A 12,935-nucleotide genomic window follows, 5' to 3' on the forward strand; every position below is an offset into this window, starting at 1 on the left:
ATTGGGGCTCCGTGAGCCCCTGAACACCCACGAGTTGGGGGGCTCGGGGACATGGCTCGACCTGGAGGGGGGGGTGAGGGCTGCAGGGTCGGGGTTTGGGGGTGCAGGAAGGGGGGGACATAGAGTGGCCACCCCCTGCCCGGCTCCCCTCGTCTGGCACCCCCTGCCCTCACCTTGCCTTGCCCTATAGACCCCCCCATCCCTGTCCTGGATCCCCCCCATCCCGCTCCCCTTCACCGGGGCTGGGATAAGGGTCGGGGGGGGCCGCAGCCCCACGGTGAGAGACCGACCCCCCCAACCCCAACCTGGTGCCCTCCCTCTTGCCCGGCACAAAGATGGAGGCGGCGGCGACACCGCCTCAGCCCGGTCCGTGCCCGCGCACGCGCGGCCCAGGTGCGGCGCTTCCGCCCGCGCTCGGTGCTGGCAACAATGCGCGGTGCGGCGGCCGCGCCGGGCCATGGCGGTGAACTACGCGGCCGGGCTCTCGCCCTACTCGGACAAGGGCAAGTGCGGCCTCCCCGAGGTGAGCGCGGTGCGGCGCGGTGCGGTGCGGTGCGGTGCGGCGGCACCCCCCCCCGGGGGACACGCGGCGGCCGCACCGGTTTCCATGGCAACCGCGCCCCCGGCCCCTCTGGGGGTGCCTCCCTGGGGGAGCCCAAAGCGAGGGACCCCCTTTGTGTGTCCCCAGACCCGCGGCTCCCTCCTCGTTGTCCTCCAGCCCCCAGCACCAGGGGCCTTGTCCGAAGCCCCTCTCCAGGTTTCCTGGAGCCCCTTTAGGCACTGGAGCTGCTCTAAGGTGTCCCCTTAAGGAGCCTTCTCTCCTCCAGGCTGAAGATGCTCTTTCTGATTAAATGGTTTTGTCATTAAGGCATGCAAAATGTTGTATGGATAAGAAGGAGTTGTGGCTTGCTGTGTCTCTGTGTGTAGGATCTATCCCTGTTCTCTCCATTCCCATGGTGTTTTTCTCCTGTGCTCAGATTTTTGACCCGCCGGAGGAGGTGGAGAGGAAGGTTCGGGAGCTGGCAGAATTGATCAGGAGCTCCTCCAACGTGGTGTTCCACACGGGGGCTGGAATCAGCACTGCCTCGGGGATCCCTGACTTCAGGTAAGGGCAGCAGGCAAAGGGTGGGGAGGTTCTTGTAAAGCTCTGAATGCTGCCCCAGCCAGAACAACTCCGGTTTTGAGCAATCCCTTTGATGTTAGGCTGTGCCCATGGAATCATAGAATCATGGAATGGTTTGGGTTGGAAAGGACCTTAAAGCTCCTCCAGCTCCAACCCCCTGCCACGAGCAGGGACACCTTCCACTAGAGCAGGTTGCTCCAAGCCCCTGTGTCCAACCTGGCCTTGAACACTGCCAGGGATGGGGCAGCCACAGCTTCTCTGGGCACCCTGTGCCAGCGCCTCAGCACCCTCACAGGGAAGAACTTCTGTCTTATATCTAATATATCTAATTTATATCTAATATATATATATATTAGATATATATATTAGATATATATATATAATATATATATTATATATATAATATTATATATATTAGATATAATTAGATATATATATCTAATTATATCTAATATATCTAATATATCTAATATATCTTCTGTCTTATATCTAATCTATATATTTTATATATAAAAAAAACCTGAACTTCCCCTGCTTCAGTTTGAACCCATCACCCCTTGTCCTATCGCTACAGTCCCTGATGAAGAGTCTCTCTCCAGCATCCTTGTAGCCCCCTTCAGACACTGGAAGCTGCTCTGAGGTCTCCACGCAGCTTCTCTTCTCCAGGCTGAACAGCCCCAATGTTCTCAGCCTGTCTTCATAGGGGAGGTGCTCTAGCCCTTGGTCACCCTCATGGCCACCCTCCATGTGCTCTGCTTCCCTCAAAAACAAAATCACTGGTGGCCAACATTCATTCAGTAGTGCCTCGCTCCTCCATTGACAGGGCACGTGGTGCATTTACAACTGTCCTCTCAGAGCCCGAGCTCTCCGTTCTGACCCTTTCTGTCCCCACTGCTGCAGGGGGCCCAATGGTGTCTGGACTATGGAAGAAAAGGGGCTCTCCCCAAAATTCGACACCACCTTTGAGAGTGCCAGACCCTCCAAGACTCACATGGCGCTGCTGGGGCTGCAGAGGGTTGGCATCCTGAAATTCCTGGTCAGCCAGAACGTGGATGGCCTTCACGTGCGCTCCGGATTCCCACGGTACTGCCTGTCCCGCCCGGCTCCGGGTTCCTCATCCCTTTCCCAGCGCTGCCACATGGCTGTTCTTGCTGCCTGATAAGCGACAGCCTCATGTGCAAGCATGTTTGATGCTGGGGCTTGATTTCCAAGGCTGGTTTGGAAGCTGTGTCTGATGTGGGGAGTGGAACCTGGAAGGGGGACGTAAACCAGCTTGAATTGAAGAGAGGTTATGGCAGTAATTCAGAGGGTGGTGAAATGAAACCAGCCTCGGTTGATGCTCTCTAGAGGGACACCCAGAAGCCATTTGTTGGTCACACTGTTGGGCTCTCACATGTTGTCACCCGCCAGCTGTGTGGCTGGAGCTGTTGGTGCCGCTGTGAGCAGCCTGAACCATGGCCTGGGGAAGGACACGCTGGCTTCAAGCCAGGCACATGCTCCTGGGAGGTGGGCTCAGAGCACGTGGGCCTTTCCACTGCCTCTGTACCCACCCAGAGGGGTGAAGGGACTGCAGGGAGGATGAAACTGCTGCTGCTGGTTGCAGAGCCACGTGGTGCCCTGCTTGACCAGCGCTGTCTCACAGCACTGGATCTTGAGCTACTTTTACACTTTGCTTAAATTGAATTTGTTGAGAGAAAATAAAGAGAGCGCTGCCCCAGAGATGAAACCAGAGAGCCTTACAGAGCATTTTGCCTCTCAATACGTTTGCAAAACTGCAAGGGCAGCAAGAAGGAGAGAGTCCCACAGTTGGGACCGCTCTGATGTACCTGTGGTGTGGTCAGGGACCCTGCGTGGCCCTGTTCCCTCTGCAGGGAGCTGCAGTGTATGGAGACAGGGTACAGCATCTGCTCCCCATGTGGTGGGCACTGAGGTATGTTTAGTAGTGGCTGTTTCAGAGGTGTCCTCAAAGGAACCCACCTCTCCATTAGCACTCATGGCAACAGGCTCTTCAGCCTGTTATAAAAGCCATTTCCAGCACTTAAGACATTGTCTTGTGAGGCACAGTGCTTGGAGCTGCCTGGAAAGGGAAGGGAAGAGCAGCTGAATTCAAGTAATAAAATAAGATGGAGTTGCGATGAGAACAACGAGCATGAATGGAACCTTGGAGAGGATGCATCTCATGAGCATCTTCAGCCATAAGTGGCTGAGATGCCTCCCAGGGGGAAATTCCAGTTATTAAAAGCCTTCAGTCCTGCTCTTTGTGCCACATTTGGCTTTTAAAACTAAGCAACCCTGGGAAAAAGAATAGGAAATAAGAACTAGAACTCAGCCGTGCTCCCTGCAGCCCACTGCCGCTGGCGCCCGCTGGTTTAGCACAGCTCTTCCACACAAGTAAAGCATGTGCTTAAGTAAGTGCTGCTGACCTGAGGCCAAAACAGGGGAAATCAAGTCAGTCCTGTCTCCATCCACCCCGGAGGAGGTTCCCAGTCACCGTGGGGCTCGCAGGAGCACAGGGAGAGCGTGGCCTTGTTTTCCTCTAGCGTCTGCCTTGAGCTCAAGGGGAGTTTTAGTCAAAACAAGCAGCGAAAGAGCCGTGCAAGGACAGGGAGGAACAGCAGGAGCTGGGAAGAGCAAAGCTCCAGGTTCCCACTGGGCGCAGAGATTTGAGGCTGGATCAGAACGGGGGCTGGAATTGGTGCTGCAGATGGAAGCATTTAAAATGCAAAGGCTGGGACGTGCTGTCCTTCCCCTCGCTCCTGGTTGTGGCCATGGCATAGAACTGCTCCCAGGCCGTGGTGGAGGGAGCCCCTGAGGTGCAGGGTGTTGGCGAGGAGGGGGCTTGGGCAGCTCGCCCTGTTGTCCCAGGGCTCTCCCAGCTCACCTCTGGTGTTTCTCCTGCAGGGACAAGTTGGCTGAGCTCCACGGGAACATGTTTGTGGAAGAGTGTGTGAAATGTGGCAAGTACGTGAGCCCTGAGCCGGGCGGTGGGAGCTTTGTTGGTGTCCCCAGGGAATGACGGAGGCCCTGGGCACATTATGGGGTTGTCACCTGGCGGGTCTGAAGCTCAGAGTGTGTGGGGCCATAGGCAGATCTGTTCATCTGAATCCTAAACCCTGTCAAACGATGGGAAATGAACATTCTGGGAATTCTCCGGTGCCGGGGAGGCCCTTGGCAAATCCTGCTCCTCGTGGCAAGGTGGGCTGCCTGCAGCAGAGGCTGCGTCTGCCAGCGGGAGAGAGCCGAGCAGAGGAGGTTGCTGCAGGCTGGGTTTCCACCTGGTTTGTGGCAGACTTGGGGGCTGATGCTCAGAGCTGCCGTCAGTGGTGCCAGGGTAGAGCCACGGGCAGCGATGAGTGAAGGACTGAGGTGCTGCACTCATGGCCTGTGGCTCTGAGCCGTCCTCACAGCGCAGGGGGTGAGGTGTGAGCTGTGCTGAGCTGTGGCAGGGTGGGTGTTTGACAGCGGGTGCCACCTCCCATTGCCTGACCAGCCCCATGTCTCTTGCAGGCAGTACGTGCGGGACGCCGTGGTGGGCAGCATGGGGCTGAAAGCCCACGGCAGGCTCTGCAGCGTCACCAAAGCCCGAGGGCTGCGGGCCTGCAGGTGCGTCTATGGGGACACTGGATGGGGACAATGCCCTGCCGGGGACGGCAGCTCGTGAGCCCCTTCCCCTCCAGCAGCGTGCACTGCGCTGGAGCTGCTTGCTTCCATAGGGAAGTGGTTCCAGCTCTGTAGCTGGAGGTACCCTGAGGTGATCTGGGATCCAGACACGTTCCGTGTACCCCTTGTGCTTCCTCACCCAGGCTGGCCACGTGCAGCACAGCTGCTTTTCCCATCCAGGGGTGGGTACAGAGCTGGGGGCTCAGGGCCGTGGGGCAGAGCTCTGCTGGCTCCAGTCTGATATGGGGGAGTGAAAGGCTCATCCCAGCTCTCAGCTGGGACAGCAGAACAGCGAGGGGTTTGGTGGCATTGCAGCACCAGCCACAAAACCCCTCGTGCAAGTGAATTCTCTGCCTTCCCTCGCCCGTCAGTGGGTCCTCTCCACTTGTCTGGGCTCTCTCTGTCCCTTCGCAGCGCTGGGACAGGGATGCTGGGACAGGATCTGGGCCACTGTCCCCTCTCCCAGGGCAGCTCTGCCGCTGTTCCTGCCTGGCAGGGGACACCACCAAAGCCACTGTGTGTGTTTTCTAGAGGGAAGTTAGAGACACCATTCTGGACTGGGAAGATTCCCTGCCCGACCGCGACCTCACGCTGGCGGATGAGCTTGCAGGTACCCGTGCTGGGGCTCCCCACATTTGCAGGAGGCTGCCTGGGCTCTGCCTGCAGCACTCTGCCCATGGGCTGACCCAGCCTGGGTTTGCCCATCTGCACCTCACAGCCCTGAGGCTGTCCCCACAGCACAGCAACACCCAGCCCTGCCCCAGAGAGTGGCCAAGAGAAACCACTCCCTGCGCCCTGGCTGGGAAGCTTGTAGAGTCCACACTGGAGCAGGGTTGGAGAAGCAGCCTGCAAACAGCCACGGCTCTTTCTCTGCCATGGATGTTTTGTCTCTTCCCTGCAGGAAAGCTGATCTCTCCATCACTCTGGGGACCTCTCTGCAGATCAAACCCAGCGGCAACCTCCCACTGATCACGAAGAAGAGAGGAGGGAAGCTGGTCATCGTCAACCTACAGGCAACCAAACACGTGAGTGAGAGTGTCCTGGCTGCTGCCCGGCTCCTTTCTCCTTGTTTCACTTGTTCCAGCCCCATCACAGGGTGGCCAGGCAGAAGAGTGGCCTCGCTTAGCAAGCAAGCAGGCTGAACTTCCCTGGTTGGAGGGTTTAAACCCGCAACAAACCCCTGGAAATGTATAGAAATCCTGACCTATCCTCTGGTGAATTCCAGCCTCATGAAATAACCTCACACACGTGCCCATGCCACAGGGCAGTTCGGTTCCTCTTCAGCCCTGGGTTTGGTGCTCTAACTGTCCAAAGTGTTTGGAGTTTCTGGGGTGTCACTGGAGCTCCTTGTCCCTGTCCCCTGGGGCTCACCAGCCAGGCCTCTGCATCCATATCCCCGTCTCGACTGCATTCTGAGGTGCACCCTGGTAGAGCCCCAGGTAGAGGGCACCTGGTAGAGCAGTGCAGGGAGCAGTGCCAGACGGGTCAGTTCATGTTCCACCAGGGATGATTCCTTAAGGACAGGAGCCCCGGAGCCTGCGTGCAGCCAGGCTGTCATCCAGGCGCTGTCCCTGTGCGCTCCCAAGGAGGGACACTGGTTGCCCCTTCAGGGACTGTAGCAATAGGACAAAGGGAGATGGATTTAAACCAAAACAGAGGAAGTTCAGCTTAGATATAAGGCAGAAGTTCTTCCCTGTGAGGGTGCTGAGGTGCTGGCACAGGGTGCCCAGAGAAGTGGTTAATGCTCCATCCCTGGCAGTGTTCAAGGCCAGGCTGGACAGAGCCTTGGGCGACATGGTCTAGTGTGAGGCATCCCTGCCCATGGCAGGGGGTTGGAACTGGATAATCTTAAGGTCCTTTCCACCCTGAACCATTCTATGATTCTATGTCCTTGCCTGTGGTAGGGAGTTTGGCCTTGATGGTCTTTAAAGGTCTCTTTCAACCAAAACCATTCTATGTCCCCTTGCTTGCCCCAGGACAAACAGGCTGACCTCCGCATCCACGCGTACGTCGATGATGTGATGACGAAGCTGATGAAGCACTTGGGGCTGGAGGTGCCGGAGTGGACGGGGCCGGTGGTGGTGGAACACGCGGAGCTCTCCAAGCCCGAGCAGCTCTGCAGGTTTGAGGCCGGGGCTCGAGGGCTGTGCAAGGAGGAGCCGCTCTCCCAGCACAACGGCACGGGTGGGCTAAGCCCTGACCTTGGGACCACGCTGGTGGAACACCGTGACAGCCTGAAGCATGAGTGTCCCAGCCCGGACATGGGGCCAACAATGGTGAAGAAGATGAAGGTGGAGCCTCTCCTCACCTGACCCAGACTGTTCCCTGCCTGTCCAGACACTCTGTGCCACTTTTCCTACCGACTTTTTTTAATACCCTGAAACACTGTCCCTTTTTTATGTAAGTATTAAAAACACTCGGATCATGACTCGGGGCAGCTGCGCCTGCGGGCCCAGGCAGGGCACTTGAGACGTACCGAGCCCCTTGTTCCTCCTCTGCAAGGAGGTGGTTGTGGGGCACCCCCCAGACTTCAGGGGGTTGAGGGATGGGGCGCTGGGGCAGCTGACACCACCCCGAATGAAGCCGGGGCTGGGCAGTGGGTGCCTGGTCCTGCTGCCTCTGGCCGTGCCCACAGCTTTGGTGCAGCACCCGGCATGGTGTGGCCACAGGCCATGGTTCTGCTCTGCACCGTTGCCTCGTGGCAGCCAGGCTTGAGGTGTCCCCACCCCAGGGGTCCTGGAAACCTTGTGGCTCCCCCCGTGTTGAATTAAAGCAGGTGCGTTTTTTCCAAAATATCTTGTATTTAGAGATGAAAATAAAGCTTAAAAAAAAAAAACCAAACCAAAAAGAGCCACTTGCAACATCAACCAGTCCAGGGCCCTTGCAGCTCCTGATGCATGGGAGGCTGGAGCCACTCCTCCCCTCCCAGTAAGGCCACTGGGAACCATCTCATTTTCCCAGTTGACAGATACAAGCAAAGCCAAGCATGTCCAGCATCCACCTTTAGGTGTGCCCAGGGGCAGATCCTAAAGGGGTCACTCCGAGGTGCCACCCTGCACCACCCCAGCGTGTCCCCCGTGGTGCCTGGGTGCTGCCTAAAGCTCCTCAGCCGGCTCCAGCGCCGTGGGCCTGCTGTGCTCAGCCTGGCTCCAAGCCAGCGGTGCCAGGCTGTGGTGCACTGCGGTGCCATCCTCTGACACAGGGACACTTTGGTCCCCATCCCCATGGCTCAGCCCCTCGGAGGGAAGTGCCTGCGTGTCGTTATGGGGAGGCGCTTTGTCCAGGCGTGGGGTGAACGCGTGCCCACCAAAGGCTTCGTGCAGGGTCTTGCCCAGGCGCTCCGACGGCTTCTCATCCCCAGCCTGGGGCTGCGTATAAGCCACACGGGACGCGGCTGTGTTGTGCAGGGACCTGGAGAACACTGAGTGTGCAGGAGGGTGAGAGGCTGCTCCAGTGCCCTGGGACCCTGGCACGGCCCCGGCACAGCCCCGGCACAGCACTCACCTCGCACGGGTCTGAAGTCACCGTCTGCCTCGGCCCTGCTGGGGGCGAAGGGGCTCATGGAGGGGAAGATGATGAGGGTGAAGGAGAGCAGCAGGACCTGAGGGCAGAGGAGGATGTCACCATGCACAGCCCGGGAGGGAGGCACGTTCTGGGGCATGGCTGCCAGGGACGGGGCTGGCAGCAGAACCAGGTCTGCATCCCTCTGTCCCTCCTGGTGTGTGTGCCCCTGCCAGCACATCCATCCATCCCTCCCTCCCTCTATCCGTTCTGTCCATCCATCCTTTCCTCCATCCGTCCCTCCCGCCCTCCATCCTCATACGCCTCCATCCCTTTGTCCATCCACTCACCCTTGGAACACCCATCCCTCTGCCCTAGCCCATATCCCTCCCTCTGTCCACCCTTCCACCCCTCTCCACCAGCCCATCCCTGTGGCTCTGGGCATCCCTCCCTCCCAGTGAGGAGGCAATGGGGGGTTTGGGGGCTCCACACACCGCAACGCAGGTTCCCGTCTGCGCTGCCTTGTTGCTTGACTGCACCACAAGGGCCTGGAGCTTCTTCAGCTGCTCCAGGAGGGACCTGAGGACAGGCAGAGCCCATTAGCACCTCCCAGCCCCTCCTGCCCCCAGCAGGTCTGGCCAGGGGGTGGGGGGTCCCCAGCCCTGTCCCACCCCTCCTGCCCTGGGAACACCTACGAGTTCTGCTTCTCGAGGTGCAAGACTTTCCTCTGCAGCTCCTGGTTCTGGGCTGTGCACGCTGACATCCTGGGGGACAGGGAGAGTGGGACGGGGTCAGGGGGGCTGGCAGGGGGCAGCGGGCCCGTCACCAGGCAGCTGGGTGCCCCCCCGGGAGTTGGGGTGCACAGAGCAGGGGTTCAGGTCTGTACCGGCTCTCCAGCCCATCAATATATTCCTTCTTCTTCTTGCGGCTCTCCTGAGCCGACTGCTTGTTCCTGATCTTCCGACGGATCTTCTTCAGCACCCGCTCCTCATACTGGGGGAGATTGGAGGGGGGGGTCAGGAATGCCGGGGCTGGGACCCTCCACCTGCACCCTTCCCAGGCACGCTGGGACCCACCTTGGTGAGGGGCAGCTGTGTGGGCAGGGACACCCCCTCTTTGGCCAGGAGCTTCTTCTCGTCCTCCGTCAGCACCAGCTCCTGGAACTGGCCCTGGCTCTGCCTCAGCAGGGAGCTGTGCATCGGCGGCTGCTGCGGGGCCACAGGCGGGTGACACGCTGAGTGGGGGTCCCACACCTCACCCCATGGATCACGGGGGGGACCCACGGTGCAGGATCATGGTCCAGGAAAGGACAGGGATGGGACCATGGTGTTAGAAAGGGGACAAGTGTGGGGAAGGAGACGGATGAGGGCAGGAACGGGGAGGGGATTGTGGTCCAGAAAGGGACATGGGTGGGGACTCACGGCATCATTGCTGCTCGAGAGCAGCAGGTCCTTGACAGTGAGGGTGCAGGATGCAGGTGGGGAGACCACGGGCAGGTCCTGATTCTCCTCCAGGAAGAAGCCGGGGTGCCACATGTCTGGTGAGGGGAGAGCAGAGGCTGTCAGCTGCCCTGTGTCCCCATCTGTCCCCAGCACAGGACCCCCACACCCCTGTCATGGCCCCACAGCCACCACAACTTGCTGCCACCAGCCAGTGCAGTGGCCCTGGCCTCTGTACCCCCCAGACTGTCCCTCCAGTCCTGCCCCAGCCCCCCCAAACCAGCTCAGCCCAGCTCAGCACCCCCAGCCCTCCAACCCTCCCAGTTCTCCCCAGTCTGCCCATTTCATGCCAGTTCCCAAGCTCTCTCCACTCCCTCCAGCTCTCCCTAGTCTACCCAGCTCCCCCAGTCCCCCCAGCTCCCCTGATTTCCTGACTGTCCCCATGAAACCCCAGCTCCCTCACCCCCCTCAGCTCCCCAGTGTCCCTAGTCACCCTCAGCTCCCCCAGTACCCCCAGTCCCCTTTGCCTGGTCTCTTCCCTGTGGCTCACCCAGGTCGATGGAGACTTCGGGGTGCAGGACCCCAGGCCCCCCTGGGATGGGTGCAGCCCGGCAGGGGTTGGTGTAGGGGTACATGACCTCACTGGGACCCCCGTCACAGCACCCGGGGGGACTGTCGAGCTGGTCAGAGGGGGGGTCCTCGGAGACCCCACTGTCACTGGTGGCTGGGGACCAGCTGGGGGAGCCGGATGCTGAGTCCCTGGAGCCCAGAATGGAGCTGAGGAAGTCCTCACTGTCCTGGGCACGCTGTGGGGACACAGCCACCCGTCACCATGGGGTGCCCATCACCATGGGGAGCCCAGAGGAGCTGCCTGTGCTGTGGGGTAGCCTCAGCTCCCAGACAAGGTGTGGGGATGGGGCTTTCCTGCCAGACCCAGGGGTGACGTGGGGCTGGGGTCTCACCCTGTCCTCGTGCCAGGTGCCTGGAGGTGTCCCCAGTTCCACACTGCGAAGGATCCCGTCCTGGCGGTCGAAGAGGAGGTCCAGCAGGTCGAGGCTGCCCATGTCAGAGGCCATAGCTGTGGGGTGGCAGGGTCAGGACCCTAACCCAGTCCCCATGATTGCCCCCCAAGTTGCACAGCCCAGGGACACCCTGTATCGTAGGGCTGGTGCAAGGGAGCAGGGAGCATGTTTGGGCATGGGCACATGTGTGCAGGACCATGGGGAGGTCTATCTACATGTGTGTGACTGTGTGGATGTGTGCACGGCTGGATGTGCACATGGCTGTGCTGGCACATGTGTGTGCAGAGCTGTGTGTCTGTGCAGCCCTAGACCATGCAATGACATACGTGTGTTAACACACATATGTGAGGGCACCTGTATGTGAGCACATGTGGGCACATCTGGCAAAGCCCTACATGCATGTGTGCAGGAGGGAGAGCACAAGCATGCAGGGACTCAGGGGCAGGGCAGCGTCCCCCCATCGCCTCCTTCCAGCAGCTGAACCTCCCAAATCCAACAGACCCACAGATCCAGGGGCTCCTCACAGGCACCCACCTGCCCCAGCCCCACCAAGGCCCCCACGTGCAGGAGCAGGATGAGCACCCAGACCCCATCCAGCCCAATCTCCTGTGTGCTCTTAGACCAGGTTAATCATTCTGGGTGGCAAGTGGAGGGGGAGGAGACTGCTGCCACCACCCGCCCCGAGGAGGGGACTCAGCCCTGCTTTGCCACTGCCACCCCAGGACTCAAGAGAAACCCAACGGGCCAACTCAGCAGTTGCCCAACCCGCTGGTCAGCCAACTGACAACCCAACTAACCAAGCAGCTGACCAACTGGTTGATCTGCCAAATCAATTAACCACTCACGAAACACACCAAATGGTCAACTGTTGTTCAACTGACCAAATAACTGACGCACTGACCAACGAGTCAACTGTCTAAGTGATTGGTCAACCAACCCACCACCAACTACCTGACCCACCACTCAACCACCACCCAACCGCCCATCCCACTCTACCCAACCCATCGCCCAACTGCCCTCGCCAACCTACTAAGCACTGACTTAAGTGTTCCTCAAGCCCAATTTGGGGACAGTTGTCATTACCATGATGTTTGGTCGGCCAAGCCATGCAAGGAGCTTTACTGCACCCTGTCTTTCACCCTCAATCCTTCCAATGAGTTGTGATGGCCCCATGGGACCATTGGGTAGACAGACACCATGAAGTGCTGTCAGCCAGGACATACCTATATGCAAGATTCCACTCCCACAGGCTCGTCCTGTCTTCTCAACACCCTCAACGCACAGGGGAGCCGGCGGACACCGATCGGGGACACCTCCTCCTCCTCCTCCGTGGTGCTGTGACCCAAGTGGCAAAGTTTAAACTCCAACAGCACAGAAATAACATCCCGGATTGCAAAATCTCCTGTCCCTGATTGGGGACAGGGTGAGCAATGGCAGGGGACGGCCCCGTCGCACTCCTGTCACTCATTAGCCAAATGTTTTTGTCCTCCTGCGCCACGCAGGGCAGCAGGGGTGGGCGAAGTCCAAGCACTGGGATTGCCCGTGAACTTTCACCCATTTTGGGGCTCATTTCCCTTTTTTTCGGGTCAGTGTCTCCGTTAATCACATTTATAGGTGTCGGGAACAACATCCGCTGAAGACGTTGACTTGGACTCTATCACTTGTGGCTTCCTCCACCACAACCTGTGGCCAGGGCTGACCTGGGGCTCTGCTGCCTGCACCCTTCGTGCCTCAGTTTCCCCTGCCGCTGCCTGGGGGGCAGAACACGCTGTGGTTTGGTGACCGCTGAATTCATCCCGCGGTGAAGGCATCAACCAAACGTGTGTCACCCACAGCACCCTCCACACTGGATCCCATGGGATCCGCACGAGGGGAGGGACCGCCTGAGCAACGCGGCCTGTGCCCGGGGACAAGGCCGTGTCCTGCTATCTCCTGCCCGGCGCCCTCTGCCCGGGGCGGCCGCGCGGAACGCCGCTGCCCTCGCTGCCGGGCCGCTCCCTGCTTTATGGCCCGATCGCAACGCCTGGACCCGAGCAAAGGGCGCCCGCCCGCGCGGCGCCATGATCCCGCGGGCCCTCGAGCATCGATGGGCCTGCCGCGGGGGGCAGGCGGGAGGGCAGCGGCTGCGCAGGGCTGGCAGGGGCTGCGGGAGCGGGGCGGGTGTGTGCTCCTGTTAATTACGAGGCTGTT

The 12,935-nt window shown here is 59.5% G+C and overlaps 2 protein-coding genes across 2 annotated transcripts; one reads left to right on the top strand and one right to left on the bottom strand.

Moving 5' to 3' along the window:
- The first annotated feature begins 392 nt into the window (after positions 1–392).
- SIRT6 (sirtuin 6) lies at positions 393–7,211 on the top strand. Its single transcript, XM_030509461.1, has 8 exons — positions 393–523; positions 978–1,105; positions 2,024–2,206; positions 4,025–4,084; positions 4,631–4,726; positions 5,317–5,386; positions 5,677–5,808; positions 6,760–7,211. The coding sequence occupies exons 1-8, from the start codon at positions 458–460 to the stop codon at positions 7,093–7,095; spliced, it is 1,071 nt and encodes a 356-aa protein (XP_030365321.1). The 5' UTR covers positions 393–457; the 3' UTR covers positions 7,096–7,211.
- A 353-nt stretch (positions 7,212–7,564) lies between these two features.
- CREB3L3 (cAMP responsive element binding protein 3 like 3) lies at positions 7,565–12,458 on the bottom strand. The gene is made up of 10 exons (XM_030509459.1): positions 11,969–12,458; positions 10,686–10,801; positions 10,274–10,529; positions 9,706–9,821; positions 9,361–9,492; positions 9,171–9,277; positions 8,980–9,048; positions 8,779–8,863; positions 8,288–8,384; positions 7,565–8,204 (listed from the first exon to the last, which is right to left on the bottom strand). Exons 2-10 carry the CDS (start codon positions 10,797–10,799, stop codon positions 7,879–7,881), a joined length of 1,302 nt encoding a protein of 433 aa, XP_030365319.1. The 5' UTR covers positions 10,800–10,801; positions 11,969–12,458; the 3' UTR covers positions 7,565–7,878.
- Between the last annotated feature and the right edge of the window lie 477 nt (positions 12,459–12,935).

This window comes from Strigops habroptila, chromosome 20 (assembly GCF_004027225.2).
Source record: "Strigops habroptila isolate Jane chromosome 20, bStrHab1.2.pri, whole genome shotgun sequence".
In the NCBI taxonomy this organism is placed as follows: domain Eukaryota; kingdom Metazoa; phylum Chordata; class Aves; order Psittaciformes; family Psittacidae; genus Strigops; species Strigops habroptila.

Bases quoted from the DNA above. Each gene is read 5' to 3' on its own strand.
- SIRT6 (XM_030509461.1), top strand. From the start codon at position 458: ATGGCGGTGAACTACGCGGCCGGGCTCTCGCCCTACTCGGACAAGGGC. The intron at 1,106-2,023 runs GTAAGGGCAGCA...CCACTGCTGCAG, and splicing joins TCGGGGATCCCTGACTTCAG to GGGGCCCAATGGTGTCTGGA. The intron at 4,727-5,316 runs GTGCGTCTATGG...TGTTTTCTAGAG, and splicing joins CGAGGGCTGCGGGCCTGCAG to GGAAGTTAGAGACACCATTC.
- CREB3L3 (XM_030509459.1), bottom strand. From the start codon at position 10,799: ATGGCCTCTGACATGGGCAGCCTCGACCTGCTGGACCTCCTCTTCGAC. The intron at 10,530-10,685 runs GTGAGACCCCAG...GTGTCCCCACAG, and splicing joins GCACCTGGCACGAGGACAGG to CGTGCCCAGGACAGTGAGGA. The intron at 8,385-8,778 runs GTGTGTGGAGCC...CTCTGCCCTCAG, and splicing joins AGACGGGAACCTGCGTTGCG to GTCCTGCTGCTCTCCTTCAC.